This window comes from Malaclemys terrapin, chromosome 2, assembly GCF_027887155.1.
Source record: "Malaclemys terrapin pileata isolate rMalTer1 chromosome 2, rMalTer1.hap1, whole genome shotgun sequence".
Lineage (NCBI taxonomy): Eukaryota > Metazoa > Chordata > Testudines > Emydidae > Malaclemys > Malaclemys terrapin.
This window is the reverse complement of record NC_071506.1, coordinates 195,043,604-195,061,087: the sequence shown is the minus strand read 5'-3', so window position 1 is coordinate 195,061,087 and position 17,484 is coordinate 195,043,604. Positions and strand designations below refer to the sequence as shown.

Genomic DNA, 17,484 nt, shown 5'->3' with positions numbered 1-17,484 from the left:
AGTGGAAATGCACATTGGGTATTTGCGCAAACACAAGGCCAAACTGATTATGTGCGTAGTAAACATCTATTTTTATTCACAACACATTTGTTACTTGCATGCATATGCTGCGAGGTCTGCTCAGATGTGTGCCCCAACTTTGAAAAATAGGCCCTACACATTTTAAAAAACAAAATTTCCTGTATAGGCACATGCTCAGACATACGCACATTCATTCACGCTTGTGGCTAAATCCTCATTTGTTTGTGATCTGTGCAGTTAACTAGGACAAAAACATGTATTCTTTTGTCTCTTGTCTGTCTAGAGAGGGACGATTAGATCTTTTAACCTTACAATTAGTTATTCATCCCTTAACTCTTAAGGTTGGATAGCCATCTCTTTTCCAGGCAGTTTCCAACCCCATATTGCCTGTGACTAGGCAAACCAAAAGTGGATTTTGGCCCCATACTGGCTTTACCAGTTCAGAATCCAAGTCCAAAATATAATTCTGTACTCACATCCCTTTTTTATTATATCTTTCTACTAGTTAAACTTTGCATGGCACCAGCTGGTTTTAACCTTACAGCTGGCACATAGCAATGAGCAATGTATAGGTGTAAAAAAAATCATTGGGAGAACTTCAAAATATATATTCTAACATATGAAGGCTCTTAGAAAACTTTAAAAAAACTTTGCTGGTCATCTTTAAAAGTATAGAATGAGCATTTTGAGGGATGGTTATTTGTCCTCATCAGAATAGTATTGTAAGGAGTTTTTATGGTTGTTCTACATCCTAAATGTTTAATTTTCAGATGTTTCCTGTTTGTGAAAACATTTGTATGAATAGACATGTTGAGATGTCTGTCCTCTGTTAATAATTGAGGCCGATGCTTTTTGTTCTTCATAATTTCTCACTTATTTTCAGTGTGTTTCACTGTCCAGTCACTTAGTTGTTTTGACTGTTTTTCTTTTGTTTTTGAAGTGGACCCAAACACATTGAAATGATTTTGGTGCTACTGTTCAGAAGATAACAGCACATATTGTTGAGCCTGTCGTAGCATTTTTGGGTTGATTTTTGAAAATTTGTGTGTCCTTATGTCCAGAAAGTAAATGATTCTTTTTCTTAAATAAAAGTGTTTTGCTTTTTTTTGAGGGGAGAGGTTGGAGAGAGTGAGCGGGCTGCCCAGCTTTTTAGGTCATGCTAGTCTTCTGCTGCAGGAAAACTGCTTATGCTGGCATCTAGGCATAGATACAAACATTAAAAAATATTTTTTTCAAGGCACAATTCAAATGAAATTAATTTTGTGTACATTCTGATTAATTTTAGCATGCGTGTAGGTCTTGGAAAAGGCTATCTAATGCCATTTTACTGATGTGGAAACTAAGATAGAAAGGTTGTGACTTGATTAAGGCCACAAATGGAATTGGTGCTCGAGATGGGATTGGAACAGAGGAGCCCCCAATGTGATTCTCCAGACCAGGCTGCTTCTCTGCTACGGACTTGCTTCATTATGGCTAGAGGACATAGCAGCAGCTCAGCAGAGGAGCTAATGTATCTGGAAGAAGCTGGTTGTGAGGGAGCTTATAGAAGTCCTAATGTCATCAGTGGCAATTTAGGCTGCTCCAGAGATTAGTCTGGGATCTTCCCTCAGCATTTATGGAAGGGACAATTCATTTTGGTCTACCCACAGTTTTTGTACCACTATAACTATGTTTGTTGGGGCGTGTTTGTGTGAATTTTTTATTGATAGAACTATAAAGGGACTGTATACAGATTCAGTTTGTGAAGACCTTGGCTTGGCACCTAGAAATGTAGATGTAAAAGGCATAATTGCAGACATTTAAAGGAAGTATTTCTCTTGCAGCAACACAAATATCTCATCGTATTATGTTCTAACAATAGGATATAATCACAATTTATGGTAAAATGAAAACAAAGTCATATAATGGAGTGTCAGGCAATCTTAATATATGTATATATATCTCCTATAATAAATGCTTCCTTTCTAATGTCTGATACTATAGTGAGGTCTGTTCTAAAAGAAGGAAAGGGTAGGTAAAGATAGTATTCAGATGTGCTACCTCTTTAAGAGCTTGTTTAGACGAACAGTCAATTTTATCTCGCACTAGCCTGCTGCTCTTCGGCTGTCTGTGTGGACCCTGCTGCCTTGTGCTAAATGTTCCCTAGAGCACTTTGATCTACCTTGCTTTGAAACTGGAGTAGCTTAAAAGTGCACTAGAATGTTTAGTGCACAGCAGCAGGGTCCAATGGACAGTTGGTGTGCAGCAGGCCAGTATGAGATTCTGTGATTGTTGCTAAGAGGAGAAGTTGTGGGATAAGCAGAGCCAAGGAGGAAATCAGCGTGTGTCTTCTCTCTGCTGCTTCTAAAGATAAGTAATACCGAAGTGTTCGTTAATGATTTATAATTATTGATAGAGTTGAGGAAAAATTGTTTTTTCAAAAACGCATTGTGACAATAAATGGTAGGATTTCTTTCTAAGAGGTCAGTTTTGTCACCCTTAATCACATCAAACCATATCTTACTCTGTGAATCGCCCAGTGAAATCAGTTGGAGTAAAGTACCACTGTGAAGTAAGGTTGGAAGAATTAGGCCCATAGTGAATAGCACAGGAGTGTTGCGATTGAATTAAGTGGGGCCTGGATTTCACCATATAGTTAAAATTCTTCCCGTCAAGACATCCAGAGACACATTGACCCAGAGAGCACATTATTGACCTCCTGGAATAGAAAACACCATTTAGTCTAAAGAAGGGCAGTATATGTAAATATAAGACTGCAGTATTTATTTGTTTCTTGTCTGCATAACCTAGAGAACACATGTATAGAAACAGATGAGAAATTTAATTTTATGCATTCTTTCTTTCCCAAAGTAGTAAACTTTATCTCCTTGGTATGTGTAATGGTTTGCATTTTAAATAGTTCTTTCTGTTTTTAGGTTATGGTCAGACTGGTCCAGCGTTTCAGCGAGCAGGTTATGACTCTGTTGCAGCGGCTGTTTCTGGTCTTATGCATATCACAGGGCCGGAGGTACTTAACTTTATTGTAAATTTAGTAAAGACCTTTTTCCGTGCACTGAAGCTTTGTGCTGTACTTAATAAAATGGCCTGTAGAAATAAAAAGAATTAAGGAGGTTGGTATCTGGAAAAATGAAATATAAGCTTTGATTTAAGATGGAAGAATGAGTCAGCAATGCAAGTCTCTTGAAGAAGTGTTCTCCCACAACAGGACAATATTGGCAAAAGCCTGGAATTTAGAATTAGCTTATAATAAAATAATAGATTCTAGAAACAAGCTAGAAAGTGACCTTGGTTCTTGGTGGGTACGTATATGGAGTGTATGCAGCTAGAAAAGCATTCTGGAATGAAGAGTCTTAAATGTCATATTCAAAATCTTAAAATAAACAAAATGAAGGAATTTAAGTAATCTAGCTAAAGTATTTCTGTCCCTTGGTATTTAAATGTATAATATGTGTGAAAAGGGACATTGAAAGATCCAGTAATCAGCATGAGTTTGAATAAATTGTCAGTGGCTTAGTGTGGCAAAGCTCCGACCTTGTCCCCGTGGGTCCCGCGCTTCTTGGTGGTGTATGCTAGCCTCAGTGGCTCACTGCGACCCTCCACGTAGCCCTTCTCTCTGTAGGGCCAGGGTTATAGTCTACTGAGCCCTTTTCATCATAAGCCGGCAAGGAGGTTGTTGTGAGAACTCCCACAGTCTTTGTTGTCCCTAGGGGCTTGTTTCAGAACAGTTTAGCCTCCTGTCCTGACAGGGGCCTGACTTCCCCTCCCAGGAGGTGTTCCTGTCAGGGCTGGCTCCAGCATTTCTGCCGCCCCAAGCAAAAAAAAAAAAAGCCGCGATAGGCAGCAGCAGTTCAGTGGCAGGTCCTTCGCTCCTAGAGGGAGTGAGGGACCTGCCGCCCCCGAATTGCCACAGGTGCCGCCCCTCTCCCTTGGCCGCCCCAAGCACCTGCCTGCCTGGTTCCTGTAGTGGTGGGTTGGGGGGAACCCGGGCCCACCCTCTACTCCGGATTCCGGCCCAGGGACCCTAATGGTAGCAGCTGTTGGCAGCCAACCTTTCATTGCCAGAGTTGCTACATTTCCCTGGGCCACTTCCCCACAGCTCTCCTGCTTCTCCACCCTTACCAATCACTTGAGGGTGTCTTTATTAACCAGCCCTTAAGCCACACTTCCTCTCCTCTGGCTCCCTGGCTCTTCTCTGCCTGACTGAAGTGAGCCCTTTTATAGTATCAGAGAGGTCTTAATTAGAGTCATGTGGTCACATTAGCTTAATGCCTCACCTGACTCTTTGCAAGTTAATTGTAGTCAGGTGTTCTCATTAGCCTGGAGCAGCCCCTGCTCTGGTCAGTCAGGGAACAGAAAACTGTTAATCCAGTGGCCAGTATATCTGCCTTCTGCTACTCTGCTGTACCCAACTGGCCTGGGTCTATCACACTTAGTCACCACAGATTAAGTGGTGAATAAAATATCCTATACAAATGCTGTGTTTTTGTTAATTATGACGTAACAGAAGTAGGGAAGGAACAGCCAGGCATCTCCTGCCCACACAAGCTCTCTGGCAGGATAAATGAAGAGCAATTCCCAGACAAATGGCTGTAAAAGGCAGAGGAGACATGAAGGAGATATTACCGCTAACCCTCTCCTGCAAAATCTGGGAATCAAGACCAAGAAAGCTACAGATTCCCTTCCTCCTCCAAACCTTTTTCTCCTGCCTGGATGAAGGTTTAAGTGAAGGGTGCCTCTTTCTGCACCTGACATTGAAACCCTCCCTATGCTGCACAGCAGGGGTTTCTGCCCATGCCTCGCTGCTACCTTAGTTAACCTGTACTGGGCACATGCTGTATGGTTGTGACAAATAAGTATCACTACTGTAATACTCCCTCCCTAGCCAAATCTCCTGTGTGCTCCGAGGAAGGGAAAACCCCACCCCTCTAGTTGCCAATTTGCAATGTGCAAGTGTGATTGGTGGGAACTAAGGGTCCCCGAGCTCTGCCCAAGCCCTACTCCTGCATGAGGCTGTTTTTACAGATAGGGCACCACTGTTCCTCATGCTAGCTAAGGTCCCAGAGGTATCTATCCCCAGCTGTCCAGCCATATCTCATGAGCTCTCTCCTCCACTTTCCCAGCGAGTGAGGGGGATGGCTGGTATTTGGGTAACATAGATGCTCTTAACCACTGAAGTTTAATAAAAGGAATAATCCAACCATCAAGAACCTGGGAATGCCCCCAATATTTTGTGCTAGTCATTAAGAGGCCTGGATTTTGTATGTATGTAGTAAATAAAATCAATAAGACTGTATGGAATTAATACAAGGATGAAATGACCAATTTCAAAATTACAATAATAAATTATAAGTAAGTTCCCTGCCATAGGGAGCAGTGAAATTTGAGAAGAATTTGACTTGGAAATAGAGGCTCAGAATTAAAAATAGATGTTCAATAAGAAAGGGTTTGACAGCCAATCAGAGATGTTGGTCATGAAATGAGAACTATGAAGACCAAAAGCCTCTGAAAATACAGAAAAAGAAATGTCTGTTTGAAAGTTTGCCAGAGAGCAGGGGTATGAAGCCTTGTGAACCTGTAATGATTTGGTGGACCTGGAGTGGCAGCAAGAAAAGTGCTGTAGCAGAAAAAGCAACTAACAAGAATATGGGAGAGGGGGCCTGTTGTCTCATAGACATGATTTCAGCAGAAACTCTAAGTTAAATTGAAAATTTATTGCCTTGTGTGTGGAGTTCATGAATGACTTTTGACATTTGTATATGAACGTTGACATTATTTAAAGTTATTTCCCCCACTATTCAATAAGCAATTTATTCAGCTGTGATTGCTCTCTGATATCCTCTAAATCCAAATGTGAATGTGCACAAACTTGCCATTTTTGGGAAAGTGAGAAGGGAAGAGTAATAGGTGAGAGGGGTGGTGGCCTTGAGGTTAAGGCATTGGACTGCGGCTCAGGAAACCTGGGTTCAGTTCCTTTTTATGCCACAGACTTCCTGTGTGATTGTGGGAAAACCTCTTTATACCTTATTTGCTCATCTGTAAAATAAGGATAATCTTTCATTTCTCCTCCACCTTTTGCCTGTCATGTCTATTTAAATTGTAAGCTCTTTGGGGCTGTGACCGTGTCCTACTATGTATATGTAAAGCAAATTGCGCTGTGAGTCCTTGTTCTTGGTTGGGGCCTCTAGATGCCACTCGAATACAAATAACTTGTATTAGATAGGCAGTAGAGAGCAAATGCTGCCCAAGGACTTGTATTGGGCTTGTTTGGCAAGGAACAGGTCACAGAATTGAAAAGAAACAAGGTGGTGGAATAAATACTGAAAGGCACCCTGAAAACTAATTTTGTTTTAGTTCATGTAATGGTGATGATGGTGACAACATGTCTTGTTGTTCCATTCTTGTTGTATAATACATACAGTATGTGGAATAGATCACCTGGCTGTGAGGTTCTCCTTCGAGTATGTTTCAGTCAGGATCCCACTGTAGGTGCACATATGCCTTGTGCCTGTGAGATTGGATTTTTTTTTAATAGCAGTGTTCATTGGGGCAGCTCATGAACCTCGTGTCACCTCATGCTTCTGTGTGAGGGCATAAAGGACAGACCAGGTGAAACTCTCTCTCAGTTCCCTCTTACCACCCATGGCAGTGAGGTGGAACCCACTGAGTGTCCCACCTGCTATTTTTCTCTGAGGTTTAAACTCGTCTTCTAGATTAGTTTGTGAAGAAATACTTCACCCATCGTACCTTTGTTAATTTTTTAAATTTGGATTCCTTAAAAAAGCCATCTAAACAGAAATACATCTCCCTGTGAAACGGGGAAAGGTGCCTCGTGCCAACCTCCATGGTGGACTCTAAACCTTAAGGGTTTAACCCTGTACGACCTCCGATGGGCTCTTTCTCCTGATTGATGGGCCTAGCTGATGCCTTTTCAGTCTGGGGGAGAGCCACATCCCTGAAAAGTGCTTTTGTGTGTAAATCCTTCGTGGCAAGGGCTGCAAGTGGAGGGATGTACAGTTGAAATTGCACTTACTGGAGCAATTGATGTGTATCACTTCAGACCCAGAGGAGACATGCACCTCCAAGGAACCAAAAGGGTTGTCCGTGAGGATGACTTCATAGGGTGCCAGTCTAGTTAGGGTCCAGCAGCAAAAAGAAGTCAGGGAAGAAAACTCAGTTGAAATTGATTTCTGGTCACATTGACACTGATCACCCTGGCACCAGGGCATTCAGCCCTAGTGCTGGCAACCACTTCAGCACCAGAACACTTGGCACTGACCATGTGTCATTGGAGCCAGCACTCCCCCCCACCCCCCGAATCTAGTGACAATGGCAAGAGGAAGGGCTGAATGAAGACCAGAGGCGGCTCCGAGCATAGAGAGGCCCCGCCTCTGAGAGAGGAAAAGAGGCATCACTTCTCTAAGGATAGGTGTCTACATCCAATGCCAAAGGAGTGGTGCAAAGTATGCTGACACTGCTGGCATCAGCACCGCTAAAGATATCAGCACCAACCTTCAGTTTGCTCCAGTTGTGGGATCAAGGTATCCCCTAACAAAACTGTCAAGATCCCTGCTGGGGACAGCATTGGCATGGGAACTGGAGCAATGATATCGAGACATCATACTCAAGGAGACACCCATCATCTATTTCCTGTGTCACCCATGCTTGACTGTCATCCAATTGGGAGGCAGTCTTTGGTAGCTACCTTGCCCCTTTCCATCAGGCTTGGTCCGATATCTCCTCAGAAAATGGTTGTTTGACCATAGTTGCCCACGGATGTTCCAGTCATTCCCACAATCTTCTCCCTACCTAATCCCTTTCCCTATCTCTTCAGAGACCCTTCTTACAAGAAACTATTACAAAAAGAAGTGGGCTTGTTGCTTCATCTAGGATGTTGCTCAGGAGTACAGGGAAGAGGCTTCCACTTGTAATATTTTTTTTCCCTGAAGATGAAAGGAGATCTTCATCCTATCCTAGACCTGAGAAGACCAAACAAATATATATACCACCTCAGATTCAAGTGGTAGTGCTTGCCTCCCTCATTGCATCTCTGTAGGCTCAAGACTGGTTTGTGTCGTTTGATGTACAATATATATGACTTCATATAGTCATCCACCTGGCCTGCAGGAAACACTTGACATTCATGATGGGATCAAATCATTACCAGTACAAGATACTGCCATTTGGACTCTTCATGGCACCAAGGGTTTTTATGAAATGCCTAGCAGTGGTGGCAGCCCACCTGAGAAGTCAGGGCATTCATCATACTTGGCTGTTGAGGGCAGATTGTAGTAGGAAATGGTGGCAAGCTGGAATGTATGTTTGTCTTATTCACCCATCTGGGCCTAGTGAACTGCAAAAAATTGTCACTCACACCATCCGAGATGATAGAGTTCATAGGGACTGTGATTGGCTCGAGATTGGAAAAGGCACACCTTCCCAATGTAGTGCTCCTGAGGCTCATGGAGCCTGTGTTCAAACTGCTTTCAGAATGTTCTTTTCATCACCTTACTCTGAAGTCAGTCTTCTTAGTGACTATCACTTCAGCAAGGAGAGTGAGTGAGCTTCAGGCATTTCTAGCCTGAAGGACAGGGTAGTGCTGGAACCCCACCCAAAGTTCATTCCTAAAGAGGTCTCAGATTTTCATCAGAACCAGTCAAATCAGCCTACTTTCCTTTTTCCAGAGACACAATCAGCACGAGGAAAAAAGAAATTACACACACTAATTATATCCAGGACTTTGCTTTATTATAGTGACAGGACTACATCATTCAGTGTGTTGCCCTGTCTGTTTATAGCTATAGCCAGACATTCTAAAAATCAAGCCACTTCCTTGCAAAGAGTATCAAAATGTATAGCACCGTGTATCTTGATGTGTTATCATCTGGCTGACGTTCCTGTCCCACTGAACATCACAGCTCATTCTGCCAGAGCATGAGCAACAACCTCCCCCCACTTCAGGAATATCAGAGATCTGTAATGCAGTGTTGTGGACTAACCCACTGATTTTTGTCAAGCACTATCCTTGGATTTAGCTGCAAGGTCAGATGCCAAGTTCAGGAGAACAGTACTTCAATCACTGTTTGACTAATGCAGCTGTACTCCTCATTCCCACCATTCAGAGGGGATGCTATTTGCCAGTTACCTACAGGGGTTCATACAAACATGTACTCAAAGAAGAAAGAAATACGGTAACTGTGGTTCTTCAAGATGTTATAGTCAATGTGGAGCTCAAACCCGCCCTCCGTCCCCCTTTTTGGAGTCTTCAGCCACCATGGGCTTTGAATTATGAGGGAATGCCCTTGTGTGGGAGTATAAGGAGGCACAGGGTGCATGCATTGCCTTGAGAGACCTTGCTATTCAAAGAAAATCCAATCATGTGAGGCACATATGCACCTACAATGGGATCTACACTGAGAGCAACATCTCAAAGAACTACAGTTTCTGTAGGGAAAGTAACCATTCCTTACATTCTGATCCAGTGCCTGTGAAGTGAAGAGCATTGCTTCCATTACAACAGGAGAAGTTGCGCGCGCACAACTTCCTGAGCTGAAAATTTGCCAGCTAAATTCCATGGAAATAATAACTGTTACAAAGGGGCAAATGTTGTTAATACTGAGTTAAAGGAAACATATTTAAAAGGTTAAACTTTAACAAAATAGAACTCTAATAAAACTTTTCAATGATATGTGAATGACAGAATGTACAAGTGTTACACTGAATAATTGGACGTAAATTGTATTATGGGAGTAATATTCCTCAGTGGCCATTATGAAGATGGATTTTATTAAAAGGTTATGTTAAGATCTACACTGGAAACCCAGATGTTCACATCACCTCACCAGTACTTCAGGCAGTGTAATCATTAGAATCATTTAATCATTGTTGCTAACAGCTCTGTGTATTCACCACGGGCTTTTAACAATTCATTCTGACTCATTCTCTTGCCTGATTAAAATAAACATGCTAACTTTTAACTCTTATTTCTCTTCATCTCAAGTTTTTGGTTCATATTTTATTCCATAAGGGCTCCCCAAACACACATTCTCTCATGTGCAAAAGGCCAGTGCAGTGCCTAAGTGCTACTTAAGTCCTATTTTGAAGACTTAAGTGGTGCATAGGCCTTGTGCTTAGGGATGAATTTCATAGCCCCTAGGACATAGATGTACCTTTTAGCTTTTGCAATGAAAATCCATTCTGAATTGGTTTAATAATAATAATAATAATTAATAATAAATAATGATACCTAGCTATTATCTAGAGCTTTTTCATCAACAGTTCTCAAAAGGATGTCAATATTATTGTCCCCATTTTCATATGGGGAAATTATGGTTTAAAGTAGTGGTTTAGAATTGTACTTCATGCATGGCTGAAACTTTACTACTGATGATATGCTGTTCTTTAAAATAAATCTCCCAAAGTTCCAATGGCACTGTTTATGGATAAGTAATAGTTATGTTGAATTTTGAACAACATTAAAAACAAAGTGGAAAAACCTGTCTCATTCAATGTGGGGGTAGGTGTGCAGAGGCCTGCTTTGTTCCATAAGGTTGTGATAGTATTATCAGCTGTGTGTATACTATAGATAAAAATTACAGTGTTAAAAATACATAATCGGGTAGGGTACACACATACCCACACACACAAATTCTTGTGTTCTCTTTTCCCCTCTCCCTTTTGGATATGTATTGTTTAATTAGAATGTAAAGTTTTCAGGGAAGAGACTGCCACGTGTGACATAGACTAAAGCAAAATCAAAATAGTAGCTTATATACAATACTTGAATCAGAATAAAACATTTGCTGGCACATTCAGAGACTCTGGGTAGGTCTATACTTACCTCCGGGTCCGGCAGTAAGCAATCGATCTTCTGGGATCGATTTATCGCGTCTTGTCTAGACACGATAAATCGATCCCGGATAAATCGATCCCGGATCGATCCCGGAAGTGCTCGCTGTCGACGCCGGTACTCCTCGGTGAGAGGAGTACGCGGCATCGACGGGGGAGCCTGCCTGCCGCTTCTGGACCCGCGGTAAGTTCGAACTAAGGTACTTCGACTTCAGCTACGTTATTCACGTAGCTGAAGTTGCGTATCTTAGTTCGAAGTGGGGGGTTAGTGTGGACCAGGCCTCTGATAAACCCAGAAGAGAAAATGACTTACTGGTTGTAATTCTGCTTCTCTGAAGTTTATCATTCTGACAGGATTCTCACTTTTTTTACATCTTGTGTTAGGAAATAAGAGTGAGAATCCCTGGTGGATAGTATCTTTAATGACACTTGAATGATAGTGATTAAGGTTTTTTTACCCATGATTTTTTTTATGTTGAGTTAATTGATTGCCAAATAACTCACTGTAATTAATACTTCTGTAAAGAACGGCCAGTCTGGACACTCCCCAAACATTTGTTTCAGGCCGTGAACATTGAGGAACAGCCTCAGGATAAACTACAAATATTTATATTCTGGCTATAAAAATATTCTAATGAGGGTGAGATATGAGGGGAGATGGGGCCTCTTTATTATGCAATATCATATCCACAGAAAATCACTGTGTGACTATACAGTGGAATCCTAATTTGCCAAAAGTTCTGGTCAACAGGTCATTGAGTGTGCTCTAGGGACACCACTGGAGATTTTATTCTGCTGAAGGAGTATACAAATTAGAATTAATTTTAGGAACATCCACATAATATCTAGAACCACTTGAAAATTGTTCAGTTTTAAAGCTGCATTAACGCTTCCAGTTTCTGACCTAAGCCATTTTAATAATACAGTACATTTCAGAAGTTGTATTCAGAACTCTGGAATGTTTCTGAAGCAAGGATGGAATTAATAACAAAAGTTGTACTCCCACTCAGCCCACAGGGACTTCCTTATGTACCTCATATAGTCAATTGTAATTCACTCCAACAATCTAGCTGCTGACTTGATGTTCCAGAATAAAAAGATTTTACCAGTACAGTTGATCTGGAACTTTGCTGTGCTCTGAACAGCAGCTTTGGTGCCTGAGTTAGTGAACTGTTTCTTGTTATTGGATCATGAAATCTATGGCTTAAACAGCAGGGAAGTTTGAGCAAAACCTAAGCCTTAATTAAGGCTTTTTGTCCCTTGTGTAACATTCCTTTTCACTGTATACTCACATTTCTTGTAAAATTATAATTTTGAGGGAGTGAGGGGGCGGCAGTGGGGGAGATAGAAGTCTAAGGTAAAATTTAATGCACATGTTTTTTCCAGTCTTTTTATTAAGGAAATAGTGATACAAGTATCGTAGGAGGAAAAAAGGTAATACAAAATTGTAATGCATCAAAGATACAGTACAATATCATATTTGGCTGCACAATAGGAGATGGAAAAAGAAGGGAATTGAAAAGGAGAGAAGATCATACATCGGGCACATGACATTTCAAAATCTTTGAATCCTCAGAAAATACCTGTTTTTTGAAGAAATCCTGAAGGTTTTCAGTAAGAAATGTCTGCCTTTTGAAATGACTTAGTGCTTCATGCTGAGTGTTTTGAAATAGTCTCCAGGAAATTTGAGCTCCAATTGTTGAAGATGCTAAATTGTACTATAGTATTACAAATGCACACAAAACTACATCGAAATATTGGTAAGGCTCTCACTGATTGCACAGAAACAGACATTCAGTGTTAAGGATGAAATGTTATCCTTGGACCATATTGCCATGCTTAGATTCTGAACCACAAGTGGAATTTGGGGTCCCACACTTTCATTAGATCACCTCAGTATTAGGAATAAAGGATGCTAACTATGGAGTTCCGGATTTACTTCTCTTGGGGTAGTATTTTCACTATGTATTTATAGAATATAGCAAACAATGGAAAGGAGTCTGGTTTTGTCTAAATCTGTACCACAAAGCCTTTCTGTCTTTAATGTAGATACCTCTGGCCAGATTCTGTTTTTCTTTGTATAAATTTAAAACATGCTAAAAGGACCTAGTTTACATGGATGACATTTTTATTGTCTTCAAAGACATAATTAATAGAAACTCAGCACATTCAAGTCGCGTATTTGGGGAACAAAAAACTTGATGTACCCAGATGCAGCAGTGCCAGATGAATGTTCCTTTGATGGAATTTTCTTTGACTCATTAAGGCAATAATTTGAGTGTAATTTCAAAACCAATTCAGATAAGAGTTCTCTTAGTGAATCATTACATACAATTTGGATATTAAGAGAATCTTTGTAGTGGTGTGTCTATTCACTAGGCATTCTTTGTTACTGAAGAAACATTTTGTTTTATTGAATTAAAGACAGTCAAGCGTGATTGGGATCTACAGTACCAGAGGGGCCATCATCCTTCAGATTAAAAACAAACAAAACACAAGCTCATCAAAAGGCTACACATGATATATTGCTGAAAACTAGCCATGATTGTTTCCCATTAGCTTTGGCAACTTATTTCCCATCCTTTGCCTGTTCAAAGCAGTTTAAAGATTACTGGAATTAAAGTGTTTTATTAAGCATGTCATTTAACAGAATGATTTCTATTTTGAACTGATTATTCTTATATTGCCAATGTAAATTTGGATTGACCACAAAGAAGCAGTATGTCAGGACGTAGGAAGCTGCTGATCATTCACTGTTTGGACTCGGGTGAATAAGGTTCTAGAAAACCGCGTTCAATGTAGGCATCTCAGTGCCAAAAAGATGTTGATTTAGAAAAAAGCAACAAAAATGAGTTAGTGGAAACTGGTGGAATGGCTGAGCAGTAACAGACAGGAAGGTCCATTTCAGCAGGCGAGAATCTTTTATAAATACAAATCAAAACAAGTTAACATAAGCAAAAAAGAGAAATAAACAACCACCTAAACATGGGGATCAACCCAGCCTCAGAGCCTGGAAGGAAAAGCCTTAGGCATTCTCAATCTGAGCAAGTCTACACTTAAAACTTTTGTTGTTTGGGGCTGTGAGTATATTTTCATTACATTTTTATAATGGCAAAAACCATAGGATAGAAGTTTATTTTATTCAGAGAGCTGATCTATGAGGAGGGAAAAGGAAGATGAAATTAACTCCTCATATACTAGTAATAACTACACATCCTGTCACAGATAGACAAGCTTATGAGGAATGATGAAAATTAAACAGTATAGGCAAAATTACCCAAACAGTATAGGTAAGAGCTGCTTAAGGGGACAGGGCGAACGCTTACAACAATCTATAAAAGCTTGGTGTAAACACCGAAGAAGGAAAGGAGTTACTTGGGCTGATAAAAAATATATAACTTGGAATACGGGGATGAAATTAGGTAAACCAAACTTTAATGTTAACATCAGAAAAAAATGGATTAACAACTGTCTAGCTCTCTTAACTGTGGCGTATTCATCCAAAGACAGTGTTGGAAACATTTTAGAACTAGAAAATTAAATTGTATGGAATTATTTTATACTGGCATAGGATGTAATAGGTGGACTTTTCCGTCTTTAATTTACATCCCCAAATCAAAACAATTTACGGGCAGAGTTAAGTTTGAAAATGTACCTTTGAATAATGTTTCATATCTCATAAATTGCTTGTTTGAGCCTCCCCAAACCTTGTCATAAACTTTTTGGCTGGCAGACAAAAGTTTCAAGGGACAAGGAGCTTTTTAGTTGAAGTTATGGAAGAGGAGGGACAAGATCAACCTTGTAATGGAAAGTACAGACTGTTACATGCTTCTCTGTGGAGATGCTGCCTTTGATTCTGTGCTAAGAAGGAAGGAAACCCCGAATTTGAATTCAGTGGTTGGTTTCAGGAGCAACGTTGACACCATGGCGTGATGGTCTATGTTAAAAAAGATATCTATTTTCAGTCTTATTGCCTCGCTATTGCAAGACCATAATAATTAAGTTTGTGTCAAAATTTTCTGTTTTACTGTGTCTATACTTCAATGTCTCAACTTTTGTTCATAACCCTTTTTTGTAAACATCAGGGGGGATTTGAACCAGATTTTGGCCACTCATTAATGTGTGTGGAATAATTTCCAATATGAATTTTCTCTTTGCATGTTGGATTTTTTTTTTTTTTTTTTAGAAAACTTAAGAACACTGGAGTACCTGATTTTCCTCCACACACAGTGCATGTTTGATGCTCCCTGTTGCTGCCTGAACAGTAACATTGTGATATCAGAGATAATCAGTCACTCATTGCTCACTCTGTCCAGTTCATTAGCATATTTGCAGAGAGTCATGATTGCCCTGGTTGTTATGGCAATGTCTGCTTTTGCTAGCTGATATACCGCAGATGACCCATTATTACAAAGAAGGGTCACAGGAGAAACTGTAATGGAAGCAGAATGGGTTTGGATAAGCGCCTGCTGTGCTCCTTTGAGTTTGTGCTGTGGTAAGTTATACTGGTTCTTTTCAAAGAGCAATTGTTTATTCTCCTCAAAAAGGGTTGCATGAAAATAAGGTACAAAACTACAGCTCCTTTTCATGTATATTATCTGCTTGTTACAAATTGGAGATTATGACCTTCTGTTTTTAAAAAAAGGTGGGAAAAGGTGAGTCCTTACTCAGTTTTCTGTTCTACAGTTAGAAAAAAGGTAATTTAAAAGTTGCATTAAAACTGAAATTGCAAACAAGTTTTTGTTTGAATACAGTTTAGTTTAATTATTTTCAATACGTTGCTTGACATGGCACTTGTGTGGTGAAATATTGAGCTTCAGAAGATAACAATGGAAATAAAATATACACTGAAGAAAACAAATGTGTTAATGTTATATAAATACCACATAAAAATCTAAAGAAATTTATGAACAAAAACCTTGAAGATTAGTTATGGTTGGTCTCATAAAAAAACAGGAGGTACAAACTTAAGAATTAGAAAGGATTAAAAAGCTGGAAAAGTCAAGCACTCTCAAGTTAGGATTAACTAAGGTTTGTAACCTGTCCTTTAAATCGGCTTCGTACCCAATGACTGGAAGTTAGCTAATGTAACACCAATATTTAAAAAGGGCTCTAGAGGTGATCCCGGCAATTACAGACTGATAAGTCTAATGTTGGTACCGGGCAAATTAGTCGAAACAATAGTTAAGAATAAAATTGTCAGACACATAGAAAAACATAAACTGTTGAGCAATAGTCAACATGGTTTCTGTAAAGGGAAATAGTCTTACTAATCTATTAAAGTTCTTTGAAGGGGTCAACAAACGTGGACAAGGGGGATCCAGAGGACATAGTGTACTTAGATTTCCAGAAAGCCTTTGACAAGGTCCCTCACCAAAGGCTCTTACTTAAATTAAGCTGTCATGGGATAAAAGGAAAGGTCCTTTCATGGATTGAGAACTGGTTAAAAGACAGGGAACAAAGGGTAGGAATTAATGGTAAATTCTCAGAATGGAGAGGGGTAACTAGTGGTGTTCCCCAAGGGTCAGTCTTCGGACCAATCCTATTCAACTTATTCATAAATGATCTGGAGAAAGGGGTAAACAGTGGTGTAGCAAAGTTTGCAGATGATCCTAAACTGCTCAAGATAGTTAAGACCAAAGCAGACAGTGACAAACTTCAAAAAGATCTCACAAAACTAAGTGATTGGGCAACAAAATGGCAAATGAAATTTAATGTGGATAAATGTAAAGTAATGCACATTGGAAAAAATAACCCCAACTATACATACAATATGATGGGGGCTAATTTAGCTACAAGAAGTCAGGAAAAAGATCTTGGAGTCATTGTGGATAGTTCTCTGAAGATGTCCACGCAGTGTGCAGAGGCGGTCAAAAAAGCAAACAGGATGTTAGGAATCATTAAAAAGGGGATAGAGAATAAGACTGAGAATATATTATTGCCCTTAAATAAATCGATGGTACGCCAACATCTCGAATACTGTGTACAGATGTGGTCTCCTCATCTCAAAAAAAATATACTGGCACTAGAAAAAGTTCAGAAAAGGGCAACTAAAATGGTTAGGGGTTTGGAACGGGTCCCATATGAGGAGAGATTTAAAGAGGTTAGGACTCTTCAGCTTGGAAAAGAGGTGACTAAGGGGAGGATATGATAGAGGTATATAAAATCATGAGTGATGTGGAGAAAGTGGATAAGGAAATGTTATTTACTTATTCCCATAATACAAAAACTAGGGGTCACCAAATGAAATTAATAGGCAGCAGGTTTAAAATAAATACAAGGAAGTTCTTCATGCAGCGCACAGTCAACCTGTGGAACTCCTTACCTGAGGAGGTTGTGAAGGCTAGGACTTCAGCGTTTATGTTTTCTATCTTTTAACCAGTTACCAATCCATGAGAGGACCTTCCCTCTTATTCCATGACTGCTTATTTTGCTTAAGAACCTTTGGTGGTGGACCTTGTCAAAAGCTTTCTGAATGTCCAAGTACGCTGTATCCACCCATGTATCATCCATGTCCACATGATTATTGACATCCTCAAAGAATTCTTATAGATTGATGAGACATGTTTTCCCTTTACAAAAGCCATTTTGACTCTTTCCCAACATATTGTATTAATC

The 17,484-nt window shown here is 40.0% G+C and overlaps 1 protein-coding gene across 3 annotated transcripts in view; it reads left to right on the top strand.

The window, feature by feature from the left end:
• Positions 1-17,484, top strand: part of SUGCT (succinyl-CoA:glutarate-CoA transferase) — a 483,356-nt gene that overhangs the window by 54,598 nt on the left and 411,274 nt on the right. For all 3 annotated transcript variants that reach the window (XM_054019420.1, XM_054019419.1, XM_054019421.1), the window contains exon 7: positions 2,937-3,028. In XM_054019420.1, coding sequence (XP_053875395.1) covers positions 2,937-3,028 — 92 coding nt within the window. The remainder of the gene's footprint in view (positions 1-2,936; positions 3,029-17,484) is intronic.